This window comes from Amphiura filiformis, chromosome 7, assembly GCF_039555335.1.
Source record: "Amphiura filiformis chromosome 7, Afil_fr2py, whole genome shotgun sequence".
Classification (NCBI taxonomy): domain Eukaryota; kingdom Metazoa; phylum Echinodermata; class Ophiuroidea; order Amphilepidida; family Amphiuridae; genus Amphiura; species Amphiura filiformis.
In genome coordinates, this window is record NC_092634.1 from 25,073,060 (window position 1) to 25,100,727 (window position 27,668).

Below are 27,668 nucleotides of genomic sequence, written 5' to 3' on the forward strand. Positions count from 1 at the left end.
GCTAAGCACTCTTTCTCAATCTGTGCGTAATTGCATTCCGCTGCTCTTAATGTTCGGGATGCGAAAGCCACAGGCTGGCCCTGCTAAAGCAGTGCTGCGCCAAGGCCACCTTCTGATGTATAGTGACTTCCTCATTAGCATTGTAGTACTTCAGTACCGGAGCTTGTGTAAGAAGCTGCTTGATTTCTTCTAGTGCTTTCTCATGATGATCTAGCCATTCCCAATGTGCATCTTTGTCTGTCAATCTTCACAAAGGCTCTGCTATCTGTGACAATCTTGGCAGAAATTTGGAGATATATGTTACACTTCCAATCAGCCTTTGTACTGATAGCTTGTTATGGACGTGGCAAATCCAGGATTACTTGTATCTTCTCTGGACTAGGCTTCAAGCCTTCAGCAGTGATCAAATGTCCCATATAGGACACCGATTTCATGCGGAGTCTTAGTTTATTTCAGTTGGTATTCAGGTTGACCTTTCTGGCTCTTTCCAAGAACTTGATGAGATTTCTGTCATGATCTTGTTCTGCCTCTTGGTCTGTGCTTCCACTTCCGTATATCAGGTAAGCATCAGCAATCCAGGAAGATCTTCAGCTATCTCGTGCTGTCTGCGCTGAAATTCCTCGGGGGCTGTTGTAATTCCAAATGGCATACGCATCCACCGATATCTTCCGAAGGGCGTTCCAAATGTGGTTAGTAGACTACTCTTTTTGTCTAAATTGACTTGCCAGCTAGCCACCTTGGCGTCCACGAAACTGAAGACTCTTGCTTTCGCTAACTTGGGTAATACATCCTCAACTGTAGGCATTATTTAGTGAGGGCGTTTAAGTGTTTTGTTCGGATCTAGGCATATCCGCGATTTTACCGGCTTCCTGGCAATGACCATATTGCTGATCCAGTCTGTCGGTTCAGTCACTTTAGCTATGATCTGTCTTTCTTCAAGATCTTGTAGTTCGGACTTGAGTTCTGGCTTAATTGCGACAACTACTTTCCCTGGTTCATTCTTTGTAGGCGGTACTGTCTTGTCTATAGCTATGTGGTATTACTCCTAGGCCCTCAAGCACATCTTTCTTTGTAGTTTTCTACTACGTTTTCTACTGTCATTTCATTGCTTTTAATGTTGTCTACATTCATTGTAATTACCCCCAAATGAAATAAGGCACATTTTACTCAAAAGTTTTTGCTGGCATATCCGTCAGGAGTATCTCCATTTATTTGTAAACCAGACTTGGATTTAACATCCAATAAAATACGGACCCAAAGGGTACCGTTCCAATACATCAAACTTGGCTTAACTTTTCAAGAGAAAATTTCTCAAGAGAAGTTTACATACATTTATTGAGTCAATCCTTTAATATAAATTCCTTAGAAAAGTGCATATACATTAATCCTACTTTCCTGAAGCCGGAAACATTCAGGAAAGTAATCTGATATTTGACATATTTCGCTCAACTTCTCATGCACTATTTCTCAAATTTATTAGTTACTAATTATTACTATTTGTAAACACTTATGCAATTACCTATGGTGATCCAATTATTTTCATATAATTGGATTCAAGATAAAATTTGTGGCCCTGTCCCTTTTTTACCGCCACAATTTTTGAACTGGATAGTCTTACTTTCCCCATAAATACAGAGTCTGTTCCCATCTACACACAGTGTCCGCTCACCCGTAAGATACGGGACCCTCCCGGGAAATTCCCGAGCCCATGCCTACATTACTTATCCGTAAAGTACGGAGCCTCTCCGGAACAAAGTGTGGCCCAACTTCTCACAGAGAAGTTAACCCAACTTAATTCCTTAGTATAAGATACGGGCCCTCCAGGAATTTCCCGGGCCCTTTTGCACACACAAGTGTGGCCCAATCTTCTCTTATCATAGAGAAGTTAACCAAAATTAATTCCTTGAAAGTTACATAAATGAATGCAATGAAGAAATGAATGAATGAATGAAAATGAATGAGTTGAATATGAGTTAATTCCTTGTACAATACATAAATGCATGAAAGAAATGAATGAATGAAAATGAATTAATGAATGAATATGGGGCCCTCCAGGGTATTACCCCGAGCCCTTTTGCACACACGCATAAGTGTGGCCCCACTTCTTGTGTCGCAAAAGAAGTTAACACAAATTCCTCGAAGATACGGGGCCCTCCGGAATTTCCTTGGCCCTTTTGCCCACATGCAAGTGTAGCCCAACTTCTCTTTTTTGCAGAAGTTAACCCAAATTAATTCCTCGAAGATACGGGCCCTCCAGGAATTTCCTTGGCCCTTTTGCACACACACACAAGTGTGGCCCAACTCTTCTTCTTGCACAGAAGTTAACCCAAATTAATTTCTTGTAAGATACAGGGCCCTCCAGGGTATTCTCGAGCCCTTTCCACACTCGGCGAGTGTGGCTCTACTTCTTAAAAAGAAGTTAACAGCAATGTATTGACCGGCTAGCGACAGAGCCCTTTTTAAAGGGATTTCCTGAACGCCTAGATCTGTATACCCAAATCGCCTAACCTCTCCAAGAGAAGTTAAAATGTGCACTTCTTGAATCCTCTCCCTTGGTCAGCTACCGCCCTCTTCCTGGTAATTTGCCCATGCCCAGTAGCTACCATTAAAATGCAGACTGCAATACCCCTTAGGTCTATGTACCTCTATATCCCGTCCGATATGGAAGCCTTCCTAGCCAACTACTGCTCCTAAGTAACTGTCCACAAAGGTATTGAATACTGGGATATGACCTAATTTTTGGGTGTGGTGGTGGGAAAATTTTCTTCAGCATTGGAGACCAAACCTACTCCTTTCCATGACAGATAGCAAATGTGCCTAATCCCTGACCAACTGGGCAGTATCACAAGGCTATTGACCACTTCCCATTGGCTACTTCAAACAATAGTCACTAAACCCATTGGCTCTTGCATAAAGCCATTACTATGCAACCAATCAATAAATCAATCATATTGATTTGTCCAAGCACAAGCTTGGACCAGGGTTAGTCTATTTCACAGGGGGTAAATTTGTTTATTGTATAGATACAATAAACTTTATTACCCCCAAATGAAATAAGGCACATTTTACTCAAAAAGTTTTTGCTGGCATATCCGTCAGGAGTATCTCCATTTATTTGTAAACCAGACTTGGATTTAACATCCAATAAAATACGGACCTAAAGGGTACCGTTCCAATACATCAAACTTGGCTTAACTTTTCAAGAGAAAATTTCTCAAGAGAAGTTTACATACATTTATTGAGTCAATCCTTTAATATAAATTCCTTAGAAAAGTGCATATACATTAATCCTACTTTCCTGAAGCCGGAAACATTCAGGAAAGTAATCTGATATTTGACATATTTCGTTCAACTTCTCATGCACTATTTCTCAAATTTATTAGTTACTTAATTATTACTATTTGTAAACACTTATGCAATTATTTATGGTGATCCAATTATTTTCATATAATTGGATTCAAGATAAAATTTGTGGCCCTGTCCTTTTTACCACCAAACAAATTTATGGCACAGAAATTTGCCCAACCCCCCCCCCTTTTTTTTTTTTTTTTTTTTTTTTTTTTTCAATTGTGATTTATGAACCCTAGCTATCCCTTTTGACAGCTTAATTCCCCAGGCTTATTAACACCGGTAAAAACCCTTACAGAAATCACTTGAAAATGTGCACCCTTGATGTCATTGACAAACACAAGGATATTTGAGATTTAATGTATCTCAAATTTTACAAGACACCTTTAAACAAGACACCTTTTGTGTATAAGGAAGAGGTACAAGCTGCACACAGTATATATATTGCCGAATAATAGCCAAACCTGTGCCTATTTTTGTTTGTGCCCGAGTTTATCCTCCCCCTATGTACAACATGTACTATACTTGTACATAGGCTTACTTATTAAGGCCTTGGGCCTAAGAAAACAATCTTGGTAGCAGCGGCTACTTAAAACTCGAAAACTCCTCTATTTAATAGTATTTTTGGGAGAAAATTGAGAACGAGGATGACCCTGGCTTACTACCCCATGGCACCCTGGTGATTGAATTCCTCCTATTATGAAACAACACCCATGCAATTTCCCACCCTTGAACATTGAAACATGCTGGTGACTTAAAGGCTTGCGCAACAGCTTATCCTAAGCTTCCACTGACGCCCCGACCTGAGCCAGTGCGATCCACTCCTGATGACATAACAAGCAAATGCTGTTTTCGTCAATTCGCAGAAGGCACTCAAATGGATATATTTTTATTCACTAATTAATTAGCTGGGCAAATATTTCCAAATGTGCCCAGTACTACTACTGCCCAGGAAGTGCAGTGAAGTAAATTAACTCCATAACACAGTGATCGTTGTACGGGCGTGCTCAATGTATATAATAAACGATAGAAACGGCAAGAACATACTAGCGAGATTGCTACTTGCAGTGCCTAACTCAATAATTAAAAACCAATATGGCAACTTTGCTTTGGCTGCCAACTTCGTGCCAAGCCAACCCATTTTGCATACCAGTATCTATGCCCAGTACTACTGCCCAGGAAATGAAGTAAAGTAAATTGACTCCATAACAGTGATCGTTGTAAGGGCGTAGAAGCTCAGAGAGCACTCAATGTATAATAGTCATATAATAAACGATAGAAATGACATGAACATACTAGCGAAGTTAGGCTACCTGCGCGTGCCTAACTCAATAATTACACACAATATGGCAACTTTGCTTTGGCTGCCAAGCCAATGCATTTTGCATGTACCAGTATCTATATATTATCTATCATTTGTTCCCAGAGAATGAGATTATCGGCCATTGTAACGATATAATTAATGGCATTCAATGGTCATATATATTGCTCAGACAACATCATATCATTGGCAAGCTAATATTTTGAGAATGAAAATAAGACTTAAAATTTATATTCTGCAAAAAACCCAACTTAAGTGATGAGTTCATTCGAACGAGACAGATTTGACCTAGAAAGAGGTTGACGTCATGAAATGACTGTGCCTGCTTTGCCAAAAGGGACTATAAACATTCTCAATGCACATAATGTATACTGTTGTTCACAGACAAAACCTAGCATATAAATCGTGTTAAGTCCACAAACTCGTGTACCTGATTTCCCTGTGCAATATTGCAATGCTATAGTTATTATAGTTTCAGTTGGATGAAATATTACAAAGCAAACGCATAGTAACAATACTGTGTGAGGCTTTGTTTCCGAAATGAGAACAAAATAGTCTGCATATTATTATGCAGCATTGTTATGGTAAATATTAGTACAACTCATTGTTGCAGCAACCATGTTGCTAATGTCAAACTTGTCAAAGTGATTGTGATTGTGTTACACAAGTATTAAATGAGAGCATGATATAGTGTCCGCTTCATTTACTTACGTCGTCAGCCGGCTACCTTGAAAATTAATTTCGCTTCAAACGGGGGACGAACACGTACGCACTTCACCCACACAATTTCTCTTTTTCAGGAGAAACATGCATAAAAAGTTGCAACAAGTGTCAACTTGTAATTTAATAATTATTCTCCTCGAATAGAGATGAACGTGTTTGTGCAATAGACGTGCCCTTAAAATACATAATGTCCGCATTGTACACTGAAAGTGTACCCGTCCCACTTCGTCTTGTCCTGCCAGAATCTTGCTTCGGATATATCATTAGATGTGGTATAAATGGTCCAAATAATGTCCAGAACGTATTATATCATTCTTTATATCATCCATGTCACATAGCCTCCATTATTAACTCACGAGCATCAATATGTTGATTCAACCTGAAATAAATCAGAAAAAGAAAACAGAAACTGGGAAGCAACTTGCCGGTCAACCTTACCGCTATGCAAAATTCCTATTTCATTTCAGCTGTTGCTACACAAAATTCCTTATCCTACTAACGAGAGGGACAGGAATTTCCTGATGAAATGCTGATATGCTTCCAACTTCCCGAAATCTTGTGAATTCCCGGTGAATTGTTAAGTTTCAATGGGATCATTCTCCAAGCCTCATGAATACCAACACTGAATGACCTCCCATTGATCCCCCAAATGACTACTTCACTTGATGTTACTACCCAAATCCTGTCGCTTTCCCCATTTCCCTGTCTTACGTACTGGACCCGGATGACCATGAGTAAAGCCAACATCTTGAACATTTTTAACCTCCTATGCTACGTGCCTCTTTTTACCAAGCTCCGTAAACACCTGATACTATTATCTATTGCCTGAATCTGCTGGAACCCCTTTTATCGAGTTGCATGACCATCTGACCTTTATACAATGTCTTCAGGTGACCCTGATAAGCCTGACCCAAGAAATTATGACTTTGACTGCTCCTCTATTTCCCCAAGTTCCATGCAAACTCCTTGAGCCTTATATCTTATTTGCTCTCCAATTACCTCAAATTGCAATCCCATATTTTCCAACAATCTGTACCTTCTAACCTACATTATGACCTTGAACTTATGAACCATGAATGCTGAGAAAAGAAATTAGGCTCATCATGCTTCACCCTGACTGAACATAATCATTAGGGAGGAGTGACGCACCACAAGCTTCAAAAGTCATAAAATGAAATACCCTGCAATTGTTATCCAGTATTGCACAACTGAAATCCAACAGTTGGATTACCAATATAATCTATTTCATGATCCTGCGACAACCTATGGCGATCTGACCCCGAATAATCCAAAACTAACCCTAACCAAATTTCATGAACCTACAAAATCTATAGGCCCTACCAGTTTGAACCCTGATGAACCCGGATTTACCATGACGCTTTTTGTCCAGTTTCCGTGGTCACCCCCAAATTTCATGAACCACCGACCCTCTACCTCTGACCTCTTTTTGCCCTGTTGGGTGATCGCTCTGCAAATTTATTTTGAATTCATTCAACAAAGGAAAAATATAAAAAAAAAAAAAAAAGGATATTTATATGATCACATGCACCCTGTCAATCTTATAAATGCATATAATTACCTATACATTCACCATAGATTTTAAATACCGGTGTATTAACTAATCTGGTAATGTGGCAGTGGCACCCCTTTTAAATTTTTCCTTGCCCAGTTCTCCAAAACCCTGGCTCCAAGGCACCCCTTTTATTGAAGGCACAAACCTCACCTAGCCAAAATGTTTGATTACCAAACCAATATAAAATTTTTATTTACTATATATGGTCTGGGTGCCCTCACTTCTTACCTAGTCAAGTACTTCATTGTCTGATATATTCTTTCTACCTGACAGTATGAATTATTCATGGCACAAATAATTTGCCCAATATTTATTTGTACGTTATCCGACTCACATGAGCCCATCCCGGGTTGATTGTCTGACCAATTCTCCCTACCTGACACACACCATGACTTATTCATGCCCCCAATAATTTGTCCATTATTTTATTTGAGATCTCATTCAATTTTTTGATCCAGTGGATCACATGAGCAACTAATTAATTATTCCTGAATTCTGACAAAACAATTATCGCAACAGCGATGGCACCTGCACCTTTTTTATTTTTGCCACGCCCATGTTTTCCAAGGCCCCTCCCTAGCCAGTTCGTTTACCCAACCAATTTCCCTACCTAAACCGTCCGAATTATACAGGATACTTATCTTCCAATTTTATTTTATTTATTTGTTGATTTTTATTTATTTATTTATTTTTTCCATTCATGATAATTTTTATCTCTCGTACACAAAGTAAAAAGATGTTATGATCACATGACCGCAACTAAATTAATCACTCATGAATTTGAAATTGATCAAGAGTAGAGCCTATTTACTCCAGAAACTTCTCAAGTAGTGGAGTTTCAGAACTCGATAGAGTCCATGTTTATAATTAATTTTAACTTTACTTAAAATTTGCTCACCCCGTTTTGACGTCCATGTCCAAGCAAGTATCCATGTACATAATCACAGTTGTAACCGGTGTTTGCCCAGCTGGCCTTCCCAAATTGCAATACTTGATCCCAACACGCAGATTTCGCCATCATCCGACAGTGATCAACAAATCGATCCCACTCATTGCTGTGACTCGCTGCTAGCTGCTGCATGGATGCTCGACTGGGGTTTCATTTACACCTCCATATAATTCCATTTCTGCTGAAAGATTCAGCATTCGTAATTAACAGCCTTGATTGCTGCAGATTTTGCTGGATGAGCGATGTCTTGCCTTCCCGATCGGTTCAAAATTCTGCACCCCTAAATTTCAAAAATCCATCAAGGTGCTAAATATTTTGTGTTCCCATGATGGCTGCCGTATTCCTATCATCAGTGTTTCTAGATACTAGTTGCTGACATATTTTGCGATTATGCTTCCTTCGTTCGGAATAATTTATAGCTATTTCTAACCACCTCTGATTATATCATTATAAAAGCAAATACTATTTCCTTGAAAAGAATAAGTTTTCCCTTCCATGGAAATAATTCTGTGTTAGAAAAATTTTCTTCGCATTGGAGACCAAACCTACTCCTTTCCATGACAGATAGCAAATGTGCCTAATCCCTGACCAACTGGGCAGTATCACAAGGCTATTGACCACTTCCCATTGGCTACTTCAAACAATAGTCACTAAACCCATTGGCTCTTGCATAAAGCCATTACTATGCAACCAATCAATAAATCAATCATATTGATTTGTCCAAGCACAAGCTTGGACCAGGGTTAGTCTATTTCACAGGGGGTAAATTAGTTTATTGTATAGATACAATAAACTTTATTAGTCCCAACAAATCACAGGTATCTGCTGATAGTAGTGGCTGCTGGTGCGCTTCAACTATTTCAAAGTCTAACTTTAGCTGATGCTCCTTGTATTTACAACTAAATGTGCGCTTTCCTATCGGGATTATGCATGATCCATCATAGAAGACAAGCTGCGAATTTGATGTCTTCAACTTTGGCTCTCCATCTAGTTGTAGGATTTGACAGCAGGTATCGTAGCTTATAGTGTTGCAATCTGTTCCGCAATCCAATCTACAACTGGTGTCTTCTCCATCCAATTGCAGTGTTACGGACCAACCACCGTCTTGGTTTTCTGCCTGTGCTATTTACCTTTCCTACTTGCTTAACTTCACGGATCATGAAGCAGTCTTCATCTGACAAACTTGTTGTACCCTGATCACCTTCTTTCCGTACTTACTCAATTTGTCTAACTTTCTTTTGCAGTAGTAGGGCAGCTAAATTGAAAAAGGGCACTAGATAAGGTGCGGGTATACACGGCGTGGTAGAAAAAAACACTACCACCAGGTGATAGGTACACCCATGGGGGTCAACGACTGGGTGGATGTAGAATTCCAAAGTGGTGCAATTTTTGTTACATTCTAAAATGTGTAAAATATTGCCAAATGTGCGTAAATTGTAAATTTGTCAGAAAAATGACAATATTATACTATTTTAAATTAAATGTAATATTTAACTGTACACTCAGAAATGTGCAAGATGTTGCCTGATTTATGTAAATTTTCAAAATTTTCAGAAAAATGACAATACTATGCAATGTTTACAAATACGGGGCTAAATAACTATTTGTTTGTTAAGGTAAGTGCATATTTTTCACAGTGTAAAATGTTTAAAATTGCACGTAATTTTGGTAACTTACAAGCTATTTTACACAAAATGGCATTTACACAGGGTGTTTCCATAACCTGACCACCTTTTCTGACTACCTTTTCTGACCAGCTTTTACAGTGAGCCCTGTGATATTTGATTGGCCTTATCCCAATGCCACAGTCCAATAACATTAACTAAACAATCATAGTGCAAAATTTGACCTCAAGTTGCAGAGTATGAGGTTTTTGTACCCCCAATTTTCAAAGGTCATTCAATGAATGTACAAATGTATTGGAGTTAAAGAACTGTGCACTAATAGATGAGAATGTTTTGGATCCTAGTGTTTTACACCATAATCATAGACAGTCATGCTGGGTGATAATTAGCAAGCTTTTCTCTGGGACTTGTTAATAGATAAACAACATTTTAAGGGTACATGGTTGTTATTTCTTTCTCACTTTAGATTATTTATTTGTACCTTTTGCTTGTCGAGTATCCTTTGATTTTGTTTTGTTTAATACAGTTTTGTTTGTATATTTAATGTCTTGGATGCACCATCGGATCGAAAGTGCCACTGATGTAAAAAGCAATTTCCAAATAAAAACTTGAAACTTAAAAACTACAACACTTTCATGGTAAATGAAATTATTTAAAACAAATAAAATAACATTTTGCACACACATCCAATTTTCCTGACTTCATTCGAACGAGTGCTCCCTAGTGTTACCCTCAGCACTTCCCTGTTCAGACTTTGTCTGTCTGATGGACAATTAAAGGTATACGATGTACAGGGTGTATCAAAATTAAGAATACAGTTTGAAAAATGCCGCTAGATTAAAAAGTATGAAGTCTTTGGTTAAAATTCTCTAGTTGATAACTTAATCAACATCTTGTCCTCCTACAGCTGAAAAATCACTGCCGTGTGAACATTAATAAGGATTTGGTGGCTACTTTTGTGAGCCGAGTACAAAAAGTAGTTGCGCGAAGTCAATTGGGTTTAAATGCCCGGTGCTTGTTATTTTTTACAGCCAAAAGAAACATGCAGATGTACAGTTCATTTGTCCGCATTGTTAGGGTTCCAATTCTGTGCATGTGTGAGTTACATAACACTTGACTTTTGGTAAATCTGGGCAACTATCTCCTTACATATGCTAGGTTTTACTTGACAAGGAGAATAGCAACATTAAAATGGATACTCCACAGCACACGCCAGAGCAAAGGGCCTTCTTTGTTGCAGTGTACCATTGCACCCTGAGTCCAGCAGAAGTGCTTTGAAGATTCCGTCAGCAGTACCCAAATGCACGTCCCCCTTCACATGGCGCTATTTACAGAAATGTTGCAAAGTATCAGATAATTGGAACGAGTCGTAATCTGAACAGAGAACATTGTGGTCGCCCCTGAACTGGAAGATCTGCTGTTAATATCCCAGCAGTCCGTAACACTCTGCAGGCGGGCCAAGCAGGAGGTCAAATTAGCTACCGTCGAAATGAACTTGGAATACCCTCTGCAACCTTTAACAGAATAACTAACTGTTTATGACTTGCGATTTCATCCCTATCAGACGATAAGGAAACATCAACTTCAGCAAGCAGATCACCAATGTCGCATTGTGTTTTGTCAGTGGCTTCTTGTCCGTCCTCTACGCTTCCTGGAAGATTTCTCCATTGGCGATGAAGCAGAGTTTGCATTAAATGTTTTCCTGCAGACCTTGATGAACTTTAGGGACGCATAATTGCACAAGTTGATATTCTCAGGCAGGACAGACCTCTCATTAGACGTGGTGTGAATGCCATGTTGAGAAAAGCCGAAATCTGCATAGAGAAGAATTGTGGGCATGTGGAAGACTAAGACTAAAACTGTCAATAACTGTAAACAGTAAAGAAAGTCGTGAGACTTTTTTTGTGATTTGTATGTTGTTTTGTTTTAATTGACTTCGCGCAACTGCTTTTTGTACTCGGTTCACAAAAGTAGCCGCCAAATCCTTACTATTGGTCACACACCAGTGATTTTTCAGCTATAGGAGGACAAGATGCTGATTAAGTTATCAACTAGAGAATTTTGACCAACGACCTCATGCTTTTTAATCTAGCGGCACATTTCAAACTGTATACTTAATTTTGATACACCCTGTATTGTTGGTCGAAGCAGCAGAAAACAAAGTAGTTCACAGCACCTTGCAAATGGTAGTGGGCTTTAGCAAAAATTGCATTGCTCAATAAGCCCAATCGGCATTGGAAGTTTGCAATGCATTGTGGGACACATTTTGCAGTTTTGGGACACTTTGTCCTTTGACCTATCGGGAAAATACAGAAAAATTGGGGTTTTGAGCGTACAAAATATAACTTAAAACGTGTTACTAGAATAAAAACAAACCCAAAAATTTGATTATTGTATAAATTAATTATTTTATTATTTATTATGATAACATTATTACAATAATAAATTAATGATTACAGCAATTTTCCAGATATGTCAGAGGTCAAAGTGTCCCCGGGAAAGTGTCCCAAAAAACCTGAAAGTTATGGCGATTGGGCTTATTCATAGCGAGCGTGTAGAATATTAAAATTCAAATATCACAGATCTATATACTTTTGTAGGTCCTGTGGTTCTTGAGTTATGTTGTAGAGAGCTAGGGCTGAAACAACAACACTTTTGTAAAACGTACATAACTCATAAACAATAAATTAAGCAAGTTTTCCAAAGTATATGATTTGTATAATGAACTTCTGCAAAACACCAAAGTGTTATTTTTCAATAATATATTGATTCAGATAAATGAAAATCTGCTTCGACCAACAATACCTCGTATACCCTTAAACCCATATTCACATTCATGCCTCACCCTTAATATATCAGGGCATGTTTGACCATAGGCCTGAATGTGACCTTGTGAAGTGGTAATTGTGTTTACTCATAGCTCTATTGATTATTGACCCAGCACCTGAAATGATAACTGTCTCCTCGCTAAACTGAGAAGTTAACTGCCCTGTGAAAAACCATGGAAGTATGGAAAAACAAAACAAATTTCACTTAATAATTTCAATTTTATGTCACTTAACATCCAGAATGGTACAACATTATTGTGCAAAGTGTAAAGATAATAACAATGAAGCAAACATCAAAATAATGTCAAATAAGATTGTCAAAAAAGATGGTCAGAAAAGGTGGTCAGAAAAGGTAGTCAGAAAAGGTGGTCAGGTTATGGAAATTCCCATTTACACACCTTTGACCTAGCCTGAAATCTTCATGTTTTATGAGCATGAACGTCGATCAAGACTCTTCATCACTGCTTGGCCACTTTTATCAAGTTCTTATACACTAGGACTTTCTCAACAAACTGCCTCACTCATAGGCCATGGAAGCGGGGGAGGGGCATGTCCTCCCAAATTTGTCCATAGGTGACGTCCCACCTATGAATCCTAATAGAAGACTATTTAAAGCAAGTAATTGTCCTGTGCATGTTTCCTTTTAACTCTAAAACACTGTATTTTGGGCCAAAATAGGGTAAAATTTCTAAATTGTGTGTGCTTTGCATGAACTCGTCCATCAAATACCAAAATTCACCTTCATTTTTGAAATTTAATTTTTTTTTTGAAGGCTTCCAGATGTTCCAGTAAAACAGGCACAAAATAGGGACAAAATATGCTCGTTCCCTTCCTGTTAATGCTTCCGCCGCCACTGTACTGGTTTCCCTGGATGGTAAGGCAGGGCGTCCCTCAACCGTACCACAGCCTCAGGAGGAAATTCAACTGATGTCATCAGGGGCATCAGATCAGCCCATATTCGCTTTCACAGCTGTGCAACAAACAAAACGGTATATAAGTAACTCTGCGATGACGGCTAGCGAAGCTGAATATGGGTTGATCTGGCGATCGGGCGCCAGATGAAGAGTCTTGATCGACGTTCATGTTCATAAAACATGAATATTTCAGAGTAGGTCAAAGGTGTGTAAATGTCTTTTTGTGTAAAATAGTTTGTATGTTACCCAAATTACGTGAATTTGTACACATTTTACACTGTGAAAAATATGAACTACCTTAACAAAAACAAACAAGTGTACAGATAAATATCACATCTAATTCGTAGGGAATCCACTGACGGATTTTCGGCGCACGTGCGCTGAAACTCCCCTCCGTATATAGATCCGGTGGAGAAATTCTGAGCACGGTCGCAGCGAATCCACTGACGGATTTTTGACGACGGCGCTGAAACTCACCTCCGTGATATAGGTGCCGGTGGAGTCTTTCTGCGCACGGTCGCAGGGAATCCACGGACGGATTTTCGGCGCACGTGCGCAGAAACGTCCATCCCGTACATAGTCGCCGGTGGAGGATTTCTGCGCACGGTCGCAGAGAATCCACTGACGGATTTTTGGCGCATGTGCGCTGAAACTCCCCTCCGTACACTCATAGAAATTGTTCGTTGGCATTACTCAGTAAGTTGATGTAAGTCGTTGCGTTAACTTTCCGAGTAATGCCAACGCGTACAAGTTTGAGTAACGCTGACTCGATATCATTATGTTGGTCACACTCATTTGCACTTACTTTATTGAGTTGTTACAACTCAGAAAATGAAACTAGGTTAGCATAATTTTCTAGAGGTGTGCTATAGTATACAATATTTTGCACTGATTACAAAAATAAATATTTGAATACTGCTAATTGTGCAGAAAATGATCCAATTACGTGAATTAAGTAACAAAGTACCAAATTGGAATAACTCAAAACAATGAATCCGTCCGTGGATTCCCTGCGTCCGCCGTGCGCAGTTAATCCACTATCGGAAGTTCCGCGTAGGGGTCACAGAAGATCCACTGGTGGATAACGTACATAACTCACATTTGGCAATATTTTATCACATATCACATCTAATTCGCAGGGAATCCACTGACGGATTTTCGGCGCACGTGCGCAGAAACTCCCCTCCGTACATTTGGCAATATTTTACACATTTTAGAATGTAACAAAAATTGCACCACTTTGGAATTCTACATCCACCCAGTCGTTGACCCCCATGGGTGTTCCTGGTGGTAGTGGCTTTTTTCTACCACGCCGTGTATACCTGACGGTCCATATGGGGTCTTGGCTGCCCTACTACAGGCAAACTTTGGCGAAATGATGCAATCTCTTGCAGTTGCTGCATTTCTTACCGTATGCTGGACAATTATCTCGTCCTCTTGCGTGGTGACCGCCGCAAAAGAAGCATAAGCTTTTTGTGAGGTTCTTCTGCTTTCTTCCTAGCATTACTACCAGTCTTTCGTTGAGTGTTGCTTGAATAATTCTTCTTGCCTTTTCTTGACTGGTGTTGCGTTTTCTTCTTTCGTGCAAAATTGATTTCCTTATCCTCACTTCCGGCAACTACTTTTAGTTGACGATTAGGGCTTTCGCTGATTTGCAATGCCTCTGTGATCTTCTTCAAGTCTATCTTAGTCTGTCTGAACAATCTTGCTCTTGCTGCTTGATCTCTGCATCCTAATACCAGTCTTGTTAGTATCATTTGCTCTTCTAAGGTCTCAAACTTGCATGGGGTTGCCAATTGACCAAGTCGTAGGAGAAACTGGTCTATTATTTCGCTTGCTTGCTGCGACGTGTTAGATTGGTAGCGGTGCGGCTGGCTGTGAGTATATAAGTAGCGCTGGTGTGGCACCTGGCCTTGGCATGTTGCAGTGGCTGAATTCTTGCTACGTTCGTTTAACCCTAACACCCGAAATTACCACAAAATACCACTCTTCTCTCCTTTTTCGTATCCTCTTTAACTTCCGATATCAAAAAGCAGGGTTTGGTGTTAGGGTTAAATAAGATGTATTTTTCCCGGTTAAAGCCTATGTTAACCCTAACACCCGAAATTACCACAAAATACCACGATGAAAACCATTGCGCATGCGTGAATCCCAGGGTCTGCGATGACGCAATCACACTAAGTGTTAAATGCTCACGGAATTGCTGCCCGGGGCAGCGTTACGTGTGTAGCTACCGGTCCGTGATCGTGAGCTTGACATGCGGGGGGGGGGGTCTAAGGTTCGAATCCCGGAGGTGCCAAGTGATTTCTTTGTTCATCTTCTCTCCTTGTTCGTATCTTCTTTAACTTCCGATATCAAAAAGCAGGGTTTGGTCACTACCCAACTCATCACATTCAGTATGCCTTACCAATGTCTAATTCATGACACAGGGTCTCCTTCAATGAAAGTGCTGTGTCAATGGTGTTAGCTAAACAGACTGTGTTACGAGCGGCACACATTCCTCGTAACTTGAGCATTGTCAAGAGTGCTCCTTACTACATCAATTCAAATGAAAAACTTGTGTTGTATTTGCATTTGTTACTAATGATTAATGCCCATGACATAGAATTGAATCCTGGACCATAAGCCTAAATTCCCATTTCAGGTGTGTTCGTTAGCCGTTAAGTGGGGTCAGAAAGGAATACGATGCGACAGCTGTAAATGCTGGTACCATACTAACTGTATGGTAATGTCTACCCACACTTATGAGAACTTAGATGGGAGTCAGATTATATGGATCTGCAACGCTTGTGGTGTGCCAAACTATTCAGGGAGTCACTTGTTTAGCAATTCCAGCTTTGAGTGCTCAAATACTTTTAGTAGCTTGGGATCGTTGAACAACGATGGTTCTCTGTCCCTTGGTTCACCAAAGGCAACGTCTTCCCCTGTTAAGAATGTTAGTAAACCATATGCCGTAAATGTCAAGAATAACAATGCTAATGCAGGTTAGTAATGGTTCGTTAACTGCCAAAGTATAGGTGCAAGTTGCTGAGTGAAGTGGATGAAAACAACTAAGGCCCCGGGGCCAGACGGGATCCCAGCAAAATATTTAAAATCTTTTGCTACAGAAATCACACCGGTGTTTACTCATACATGTATTTAAAAAAAATCTCTGACTATAGGATCATTACCTTCTGACTGGCTCACAGCCAACATCTCCCCCATATTTAAAAAAGGGTACCAAGCCTCAGCCTCTGTCATTGACCCCTATATGCTGTAAAGTTTTTGAACATAATTATTCTCCACAGTAGAATCATGCAGCATTTTAACATACACCATAATCATTACAAATAGACAGCATGGATTTCGCCAGCATCACTCTTGTGAGTCCCAGTTAATACTCACGATCAACAACCTTGCTAAACCCTTGATATCAAAACATCAATTGATATGATCATCATGGACTTTAGCAAGGCGTTTCACACGGTACCTGACGAGAGATTGCTTCATAAGCTTCACAATTTTGGTATCACAGGTATAACGCATAATTGGGTCTCAAATTTTCTAACTAAACGTAGACAGAGAGTTGTCGTGGATGCCGAGTATTCACAGTGGGTGCAGGTAAGATCTGGCATCCCTCAAGGCACCGTCCTCTGCCCCTTCTGTTTTATCATACCTAAACAATCTCCCCGATAACATCACGTCTGAGGTCCGTTTATTTGCTGGCAGATGAGATTCAACGCTGATAAATGCTTTACACTTACGCTCTCACACTCCAGGAGGAAATCTACACACAATTACAAATTAGAACAGTCCATACTTCAAGAAACAGACTCACACTCTTATCTAGGAATTCACATAAATAAAGACCTGAAATGGGATACTCAAATAAGCCACACCATCTCAAAAGCCAACAAAGTTCTGGGTGTCGTCCGCAGGAACTCACCCCCCTGCTCCACAGAGCTCAAAGCCACTGCTTATAAATACTTGGTGCATTCGCACCTCGAATATTGTAGTGCGGTCTGGGACCCAGCAACAAAAGAACTCATACATTGAGTTGGAGTTGAGTACAGCGCCCGGTACAGCGTAAGATGGCCAGATTTGCTTGTCTAGACATTATGAAAGATACAGTAGTGTGCTAACAAATCTACAATGGGACACGCTTCAGCTACGTCACATTGATGCAGAAAGTAATCACCGGTCAGGTCGCCATACCGGCGCAAAAAATTCTCACACCAGTTGCCCGCCATACCCGCAGAAACAACACAAAGGCTTTCAATAGACCACAAGCAACCAAGAACTGTCATAAAGAGTCATTTATCCCCAAGACCATCAGCGAATAGAATACTCTACCGGAACACATTGTTAATCTTACTTCAACTTCAAGCTTCAAAGAACAAGTAACAAGCCACCTAAGAACAAAACATCGCTGCGATTAATCAACCACCTGCGCCCTCACATCCCTTCGCGCTTTGCTTCTGCAGAAGTGTTGTGAAGTATACAGTCAAAGTCAAACACAAGTGTCCATGAGTAAAGAGGTATAAGCTATGTTGTAGGTCAAAGGTCACATGTCCAAGGTCATTTGAGGTCATTTTCCAAAATTGTTCAAAATGTTCCTTTGTCCACATAATCCAGTGTATTTTAATTTTAACTTCAGTGGATTTATTCTTGGGTGATGGGGTCAAAGGTCAACAAATGTCATTGAAAGTGTCTATAAGTAAAGAGGTATTTATAGGGAAGTTATTTTTAGGTCACAGGTCAAAGGTAATTTGATGTCAGTTTTCAAAATTATTAAAAATGCTCCTTCGTTCACATAATCCAATGTATTTTGATGTACCTTCAGTAGAGTGATTCTTAGGTGAAGGTTCCTCAGAGGTACAAGGGAAATGTGGTCAAAGGTCAACTAGGAGTCATTGTTAAAATTTTGGTTATGGTTTCTTAAATTGTTCCCATTTCAATACAATGATTCGTGCTTGATAATTATTTTTCTAACATGGCATAATGTTATGAGTGCTGGAGACTCCCTTTAAGAAGATTAATTTTGATGACATATGCTTTCTTGATATTTCGTGATCTGCCTGTAAGCACAACAATAATTTTAAGTTATAAAAAGGTTTTGGTTTTGGTCAAAACGTTTTAATAACATTAAATGTGGGGTCATATAAAGCCTATGGTTATATAAAGGTGTTCCGGTGGATAATTGTCTAAATTTATTCAGAAAACTTTTACAAGGGTTCAGTAAAATCGAAATGAAATCAAACAAACAGATGTCCAGGTCGATGTGGTTTTACATCCCCATGGACCCACGGATGGCAGGGCCTTGTGTGTTTTGCACTCAAGTTGGTAATGGAGCTAAATAAGAACGGGTTTGGTGTATAATAAATCACCATACTATAATTTCATATCCTTTTTTATATATATTTTCAGGTTAAGATTAACATCGAGTATGATTTGGAAGCTGCAAAGAAAAAAATGGAAGCAACCAATGTTTTCTCCTATGAAGGGAAGAACAACGCACTCATCAAAAGTACTATCAACATCAAGCAGAATCAAATCAAGACAACTACCGACAAGAAGGAATTCAAGTGGAATAATAAGCTAAATATCAACGCTGAAGCCAAGTTCGAAGCTGGAGTACCTGTGTTTGGGAAAGTCAATATAAAAGTGGGCATAAATAACACCTTTGAAATAGGTCAAACCAAAACGATTTCAAAAACAGAAGAAAAGCAATGGGAGTGGCACGCCCCTATTGAAATACCCCCGTACACAGAGCTAACGTTCAATCTCGTCGTTGAGGAAGGTATTGTAGAGGTACCTTATACAGCATCTATCACCCATGGTGGATATACATGTAGAGAAAAGGGGATCTATATAGGGGTCAATGGCATGGATTTCAAAAGTGAACTCAACACGGTGGAAATACCTCACTAAAGAGTGAGTTTTAAACGTTTAACTGAAACAACTGGTGACGGGATAGGAAAGGATGAACACTTTTTGTAGGTGTCAGGTTACGAGAAAAACTTAAACAAGAAAGTATTTTGATGGCTACAAAAAGTAAACTAATATAGTAAGTTCTATTTTAAATGGGTGATATGCCTAAATAATATGTATAATTTTATATTTTGCCTTTGAAAATGATATCTTGGTACTTTTGATGCACTTTTGATAAGTACCTCGGGAGACATTGTATTACAATATATTTTCAGCACCGCTGTCATATCGCCTTATTGTTGAATTCAGGATCGATTCTTAACCTGACTTTAACCTAACTCTAACTCCCACTCTAGTCTCTAGAGCCTCACCCTAAATCACAACCAGAAAACTTTAACCCTCTACGTTGTAACACTGAATCTATATGCACTGAATCTATATGCACACCCAAATAAGCATTCTTTTGACATATGGATGTGTTGTTAGAGGTAGATTAAAATGTAATAGTGTTATGACCAAGGCCGAGTTCAATGCACTAGTTTAAAATTTAACACATGTGTTAATTATTTACAGTCATGAGTATAGTATGGTTGGACAATGCTTTGACATAATAATCACAGTGCAGATAATTATCAACGTTATATTACTAAAGCACTAGTGCTTCACTCTGGGTACTTCTCAGCTCTCTGTTTAAGTCCTGATCTTGACAGGTTGCCGAAAGTCCAAACAAGTCCTTCACCATATCCAGTTGCAAACTTATTCACTGAAGGTAGCACTATTGGGTATAGATTTTTTTCTAATTTAAATTATGCTCTTCTGATTACAAGACTGAAAATTTATTTTAATCGGACATTCGGTTACCAAAATATGGCCTGTCAAAATGGGAGCGAAACCAAGAATTTGACAACAGCTTTCTTTTTATTTTCTTTATTTCTGGCATGTGCTGTTGCTTGGGTAATTTTCTAATTATATATGCATGAATTATGCAATGTAAAGTTTTCAGATACAATTAAAAGAGGTATGGTACTGAAACTTGGTATATGGGTAGTACATATAAAATACAACAAACCTATGGTTGCATTTGGCAAATTTCCATTTGCATAATAAATTAGGGCCCTGATCAACTTTTCTAATTAGTGGCCCTAATTATGCAAATTCAAATAGCTGTTTTAATAGAGGCCGTCAGCGTGACGTCATATGCCGCCATCTTGTGGGTATACACGCTGCGATGGTCGTTCGATCTCCATGTGTGAACAGCAAAATCACTGTGTCGATGCGTGATAAACACCTGCGTGGCAAGCTGCGTCTTACGCGTAGTGTCCGACGCATGAACACGCATATAATGTGTACCCACAAGATGGCGAAAGGCTGACGGCCTCTATTGTATCTGAAAACTTTTTTTCGCATAATTCATGCATATATAATTAGAAATTACCCGGCAACGGGACCTGTCATAAATAATGAAAAGAAAGTTCTTGCCAATTTCTTGGTTTTATGTCATTTTGACAGACCATATCTCGAGAGCTGAATTTCTGATTGAAACAAAATTTTCAGTTTTGTAATTAACATACTTAAAAATTTTAACATACTTAAATTTAAAGAAAATTTAAATGTTTGCCTTAACCAATAGGGCCACTTTTATAATAGTTCTGGTAGCAATGCTGATAGACTCTAGAATGCCAGCAGTATGTTGACCATCAACTCTTTATTTGGAGAGAACAGAATTCTGTTCTGCTTGACCAGTGCAGCTTTCAAATATAGCTCCAACCAGCTTGTTGGCGAAATACATAATTCAACTAGGCCTACCTCTTCCAGTTCTACTTAAAAAGTGTTTCCAGTTACATACTGATATTGTATCACATTAATAAGAACATCAACTTATAGATCTTTTTGTAAATATGCCTTTTTACTGCCATTTAGAACACAGAACTATTTACCATATGTGACCATCCAGCACAACTGAGCCCTGAAGTCGCCAATCATCATTTTTGAGATATTCAACCAAAATATTCTGCTTGAAATTAGCTTTAAAATGATGTATATCATGTCTATAGTACTTGACATTTAAGTAGTGAAAAATCAATAAAACTGTCAATAAATCCTTTGTTTCCTATTGTTTATTGTTAAGTTCAATGGAGCATATCTCAACAGTGGCACTGGCGACATCAGGGCTCAGTTGTGGTGGTCACATATATATTTACAGAACATTTCAAAACTAGAAAATAATGTAGTCTAGATAGTATATTATTTTGATATTTTGAATGATAGACTTGAAAAATCTCTTGGCATTAATGGAGCCGTGCGATCCTGGATACTCTCCTACCTCAAAGGACGCAATAGCCAAGTTGGTATAGGTGGTGATTTTTCTAAAACTCAAACAATGGAATTTGGCCAACCCTTATTGATCAGTGGTAGGTCCTGGGATGTTTAGCTACTACACATACCCACTTGGAAAAATTATCCAGAAACACAGATTGAACTATCACATATACGCAGATGATACACAAATATATACAGAATTTAATCCCCGCAGACCTGGAGATAGTGTAACTGCTCTTTTCAAATTGGAATCATGTATTGCTGAAATCAAGAATTGGATGAATGTAAATAAGCTTAAACTGAATGAAGATAAAACCGAATTCTTTGTTGCTAGCTCTGCATATAATTTGAAATATATATGAACCAACTCTTAACGTATGTGGAACAATTATCAAACCATCTGATTCTGTACGTAACCTTGGAGTTCTTTTTGATTCAACCATGTCTATGTCATCTCAAATATCTGCTTTCTCTCGCTCTTTAAATTATCATCTTCGTAATATAGGATGCATTCGCTGTTATATTGATAAAGATACTTGCAACAATGCTGTCCGTTCACTTGTTATTTCTCGAATTGATTATTGTAACTCTTTATTATATGGTACAACTGTAACAAACACACAAAAACTACAAAAGATACAAAACAGAGCTGCCAGACTTGTTTTCAAGGCAAACCGTATGGAACACACCACTCCTCTGCTGAAAGAGCTTCACTGGCTTCCAGTAAAAGAGGGTATTACCTACAAACTACTCACATTCGCTTATAAAAGTAGACATGAAACAACACCACTGTACATACAAAATCTCCTAAAATCTCACACATTTTCTGATGGTATGTTCCTATGATCACATGCTGATGGCAGTCTGCTTGAATGTAAAAGAACTCACACATATGGGAATAATGCCTTCTGCAATTCTGTGCCAGCTCTCTGGAACAAATTACCTGTAAAACTTCGTACTTCACATAGTCTGGCCACTTTTAAATCTAATCTGAAAACCTATTTGTTTCCAAACTAAGTTCTTTATTTTTAATTAAGTTGTACATTTTATTGTAGCCTAAGATGTAGTGTAAGTTGTACTTTTAAGATCATTGTAAAGCGCTTTGTTCATACTTATGCTAAGGCGCTATATAAATTCCGTTTATTGTATTGTACTAGCGGGACACGGCACACGCTGTGGTCCCCGCTAGATGAGTAAATGGGGCGTTCACTAAAACAGGAAGAATTACGGAACAGGTAGAATCATTGCAAAGGTAAATTATATTTATCTGAACCTGACCCTCTTTAAGCCTACGTTTCCATTTTAACTTCTTTCTTTCTTTTTAGTTTTTTCTACATGGGCCAATTTTGTTCCATTAAAAAAAAAACTGCTGCTAAGCATCCGATTTTACGTTACCAAGCATGTTTTTATATTTATTTAACCCCGTTCCCGTTATTTTCTAAATCTGTCCTTTCTTACATTTCCATTTTAGCTTCTATTTTATTTGCTGCATAGCTTGTGATTTCCGTTTTCATGTTATTTATTTAATTCTGTCCTCAGTTTAATAGCTTTTTTATTTAAACTTCCTGATTTTATTATAGCTTTTTTCCCCTTACATTTCCTGAAGAGTTTCTTTCTTTCCTTCTTTAGCCTATTTTATTCCCGGTTTCATTTTGTGACTAAGTATAACCCACATACTCGCACAGCCTGTTTGTCCTCATTTTGTTTTCTTTTTTATTTATAGTAGGCCTACCTCTTCATGTTGTTTGTACTTTTAACACACATTCTGTGTCCCGTATTTATTACGCTACGGTCGTTCACCCGTAATATCATTCATTACGTGACTCTGCGTCGATTTACGCGTGCCATGGCGTAGTGCTGCGTTACCAGCGGTATCGCTAGCTGCGCTACGCGAGCTTGGCATTAGATACGCCCGTGCGACGCTTGCAGGCCTATAGCTTAGTAACGGACTCCTTTTTTTGTTTTTCTTGGATTGCAACGGACCACATTTTCACTGATTTTGAGGCCAATTCTTGACCGTTTTCAACCAAATAAAGTTTAAACACGTTCCCGTATATTCATCGATCTCCCGTATGAATTTGGCGACATTTGGATCGAAACTGACGGAGCCTTTATAGATACATACAACATTCCCCTATTTATAGTAAGACTAGCGGGATACCAGCGCTTCAGCGCTGGTCCCCGCTAGATGGGAGCGTTCACCATAACAGGAATAATTACTGAACAGGTAGAATCATTGAAAAGGTACATTTTATTTTTCTAAACCTGTCTCTTCTTACACTTTCTTTTTTAGTTTCTTTAGCTTGTGATTTTCCGTTTCCATGTTATTTATTTATTTAACCTTGTTCCCATTATTTTCTAAATCTGTTCTTTCTTACATTTCCTTTAGCTTCTTTGTTTATTTGCTGCTTGTGATTTCCCATTTCCATGTTTTTTATTTAATTCTGTTCTCATTATTTTAGCTTCTTTTTTCTTACATTTCCTGATTAGTTTCTTTCCTTCTTTGTTTCGTTCCCGTTTCATTTAGTTACTTTAACCCGTTGGCCTATTACTCGTACTTTTTTGTCCTCATTTTAATTTTCTTTTTCTTTATAGTACTGCTTCATGTTGTTTTTACAACAAACATCTTTTTCCCATATTTATTACGTCCTCTCATAGCGTGTCTGCGGACGTGTTCACCCGTTATCATAATCCCGTGACCCGTCCACGTACCTTTTTGTCCTTTATTTTTCCTTCTTTTCGTATTATCATGTCCACTGGTCTCTGGCTCGCAGTCGCGTAGCTCTGCGCCGTTCGCGCCCATTGGCGTAGTGCGCATTACGCATACGAGGCGCCGACGCGCTGCCGCCTGCTGCAGCGACGCGTGTAGGCTGACAACAGATTTTCATAACAAAAACCCGTTTTACCCATATTTTCACTGTTTTTGCAGCCAATTCTTGACCGTTTTCAACCAAATAAAGTTTAAACACGTTCCGTATATTCATCGATCTCCGTATGAATTTGGCGACATTTGGATCGAAACTGACGGAGCCTTTATAGGCATACATACATACATACATACATACAACATTCCCCTATTTATAGTAAGATTGTATGTTATTTCACAGGTACTAGGTACTCTACAAGGTACAAGGTATATTGATTTTAGGCATGCAATATTTTGAGATATTCATTCCATTCATGTTTAGTATTTTTTGTTTCCAACTCAAAGGCAAAAGAGACAGGAAAGAAATTTTATTTATTTTTTTATATCACCATGATCTTGTGGAATTAAAACAACATGAGATGGAATCAAACTTCAATGTCGGGACACTTACTGCATCATGCTCTTTGTTAATGTTTTCCTTACCATTCAGGTAATTTTTTACTTTTAAACAATTATTTTAAACGTTCTTGAAGCCATATCACTCCCCCATCCCCGCCCCCACCCACCAACCAATGTTGATGGGCCCATCAATCAACATTGTATGGTGCGGCAGGGGATCAATATTTTAACTTCTGATGCATGGTACTTAAGTGTCCCAAAACTTTTTCCAGGATTGTAGTTTCCTTTTAGTTCTTATTTGTATCATGTCAAGTTTAGATGGAAAGACAAAGTGAATCTTGTCAACCTAGTTCAGCGACGCCCTAAATTTTTCTTGAATTTCTACATTTTGCATCTTACTATAAATAGGGAAATGTTGTATGTATCTATCTATCTATCTATCTATCTATCTATGTATGTATCGTGTATAAAGGCTCCGTCAGTTTCGATCCAAATGTCGCCAAATTCATACGGAGATCGAGGAACTTACCGAGACGGTTATGCTAAAATTTGGTTGAAGCGGGCAAGAATTGGCTGCAAAAACAGTGAAATTATGGGTAAAAACGGGGTTTTTGTTTTGAAAATCGTTACCAGCCTACGCGTCACTGCAACTGGCCGGCAGCGCGTCGGCGTCGCATGCGTAATGCGAATTACGCCAATGCTCGCGTACACGGCGCAGAGCCACACGATTTGCGAGCCAGAGACCAGTGGACATGATAATACGGAAAGAAGAAAAAATAATAAAGGACAAAAAGGTACATGGATGGGTCACGGGATGAAGCGGTGCTATAAAGAACAATTAAATTAAAATTAGGACAAAAAGGTACGAGTAATTAGACCAACGGGTTAAAGTAACTAAATGAAACGGGAACGAAACAAAGAAGGAAAGAAACTATTCAGGAAATGTAAGAAAAAAGAAGCTAAAATAATGAGAACAGAATTAAATAAAAAACATGGAAACGGGAAATCACAAGCAGCAAATAAAAAAGAAGCTAAAAGGGAAATGTAAGAAATAACAGATTTAGAAAATAATGGGAACTGGGTTAAATAAATAAATAACATGGAAACGGAAAATCACAAGCTAAGCAGAGGAAACTAAAAAAGAAAATGTTAGAAGAGACAGATTTAGATAAATAAAAATGTACCTTTTCAATGATTCTACCTGTTCAATTATTGTTCCTGTTATAGTGAACGCTCCCATTTACTCATCTAGCGGGGACCAGCTAAGCCTTGGTATCCCGCTTAGTCTTACTATAAATAGGGAATGTTGTATCTATCTATGTATGTATCGTGTATAAAGGCTCCGTCAGTTTCGATCCAAATGTCGCCAAATTCATACGGGAGATCGAGGAACTTACCGAGACGGTTATGCGAAAATTTGGTTGGAAACGGTCAAGAATTGGCTGCAAAAACAGTGAAAATATTGGTAAAAACGGGGGTTTTGTTATGAAAATCGGTTACCAGCACACGTGTCACTGCAGCTGGCCGGCAGCGCGTCGGCGCTGCGTGCGTACTGCGCATTACGCAAATGCGCGCGTATACAGCGCGGAGCCACGCGACTTGCGAGCCAGCGACCAGTGGACATGATAATACGGGAAGAAGGAAAAAAGGACAAAAAGGTACATGGACGGGTCACGGGATACCGGGTGAACACGTCCGCAGACACGCTATGAGAGGACGTAATAAATACGGGGAAAAGATGTGTGTTGTATAAACAACATGAAGCGGTACTATAAAGAAAAAGAAAATTCAAATGAGGGTCAAAAAGGTGCGAGTAATTAGGCCAACGGGTTAAAGTAACTAAATGAAACGGGAACGAAACAAAGAAGGAAAGAAACTAATCAGGAAATTTAAGAGAAAAAAAAGCTAAAATAATGAGAACAGAATTAAGTAAAAAACATGGAAACGGGAAATCACAAGCAGCAAATAAAAAAAGATGCTAAAAGGGAAATGTAAGAAAGAACAGATTTAGAAAATAATGGGAACGGGTTAAATAAATAAATAACATGGAAACGGAAAATCACAAGCTAAGCAGAAGAAACTAAAAAAGAAAATGTAAGAAGAGATAGATCATAGATAAATAAAAATGTACCTTTTTAATGATTCTACCTGTATTCTTCCTGTTATAGTGAACGCTCCCATTTACTCATCTAGCGGGGACCTGCTATGTATGTATCGTGTATAAAGGCTCCGTCAGTTTCGATCCAAATGTCACCAAATTCATACGGGAGATCGAGGAATATACGGAGACGGTAATGCTAAAATTTGGTTGAAAGCGGTCAAGAATTGGCCTCAAAATCAGTGAAAATGTGGTCCGTTGCTATACTAGGTAAACAAAAAGGAGTCAGTTACTAAGCTAGCCCTGCAAGCGTCGCACGGGCGTATCTAATGCCAAAGCCGCTCGCGAAGCGCAGCGATACCGCCGACGGGTAACGCAGCACTACGCCATGGCACGCGTAAGCGACGCAGAGACACGTAATGAATGATATTAACGACGAGCGTAATAAATACGGGAAAAAGATGTGTGTTAAAAAGTACAAACAACATGAAGAGGTAGGCCTACTATAAATAAAAAAAGAAAACAAAATGAGGACAAACAGGCTGTACGAGTATGTGGGTTATAGTGAAAACGGGAATAAAATAGGCTAAAGAAGGAAAAAAGAAACTCTTCAGGAAATGTAAGAAAAAAGGCTATAATAAGATCAGGAAATTTAAATAAAAAGGCTATTAAACTGAGGACAGAATTACATAAATAACATGAAAACGGGAAATCACAAGCTATGCAGCAAATAAAAAAAAGAAGCTAAAAGGAAATGTAAGAAAGGACAGATTTAGAAAATAACGGGAACGGGGT

The 27,668-nt window shown here is 38.8% G+C and overlaps 1 protein-coding gene across 1 annotated transcript in view; it reads left to right on the top strand.

Moving 5' to 3' along the window:
• LOC140157738 (uncharacterized) overlaps nucleotides 1-20,290 on the top strand; it is a 46,949-nt gene extending 26,659 nt beyond the window's left edge. The window contains exon 4 of the mRNA XM_072180985.1: nucleotides 18,688-20,290. Within this exon, the coding sequence (XP_072037086.1) occupies nucleotides 18,688-19,191 (504 nt within the window). The 3' untranslated portion in view covers nucleotides 19,192-20,290. The remainder of the gene's footprint in view (nucleotides 1-18,687) is intronic.
• The last annotated feature ends 7,378 nt before the right edge of the window (nucleotides 20,291-27,668 follow it).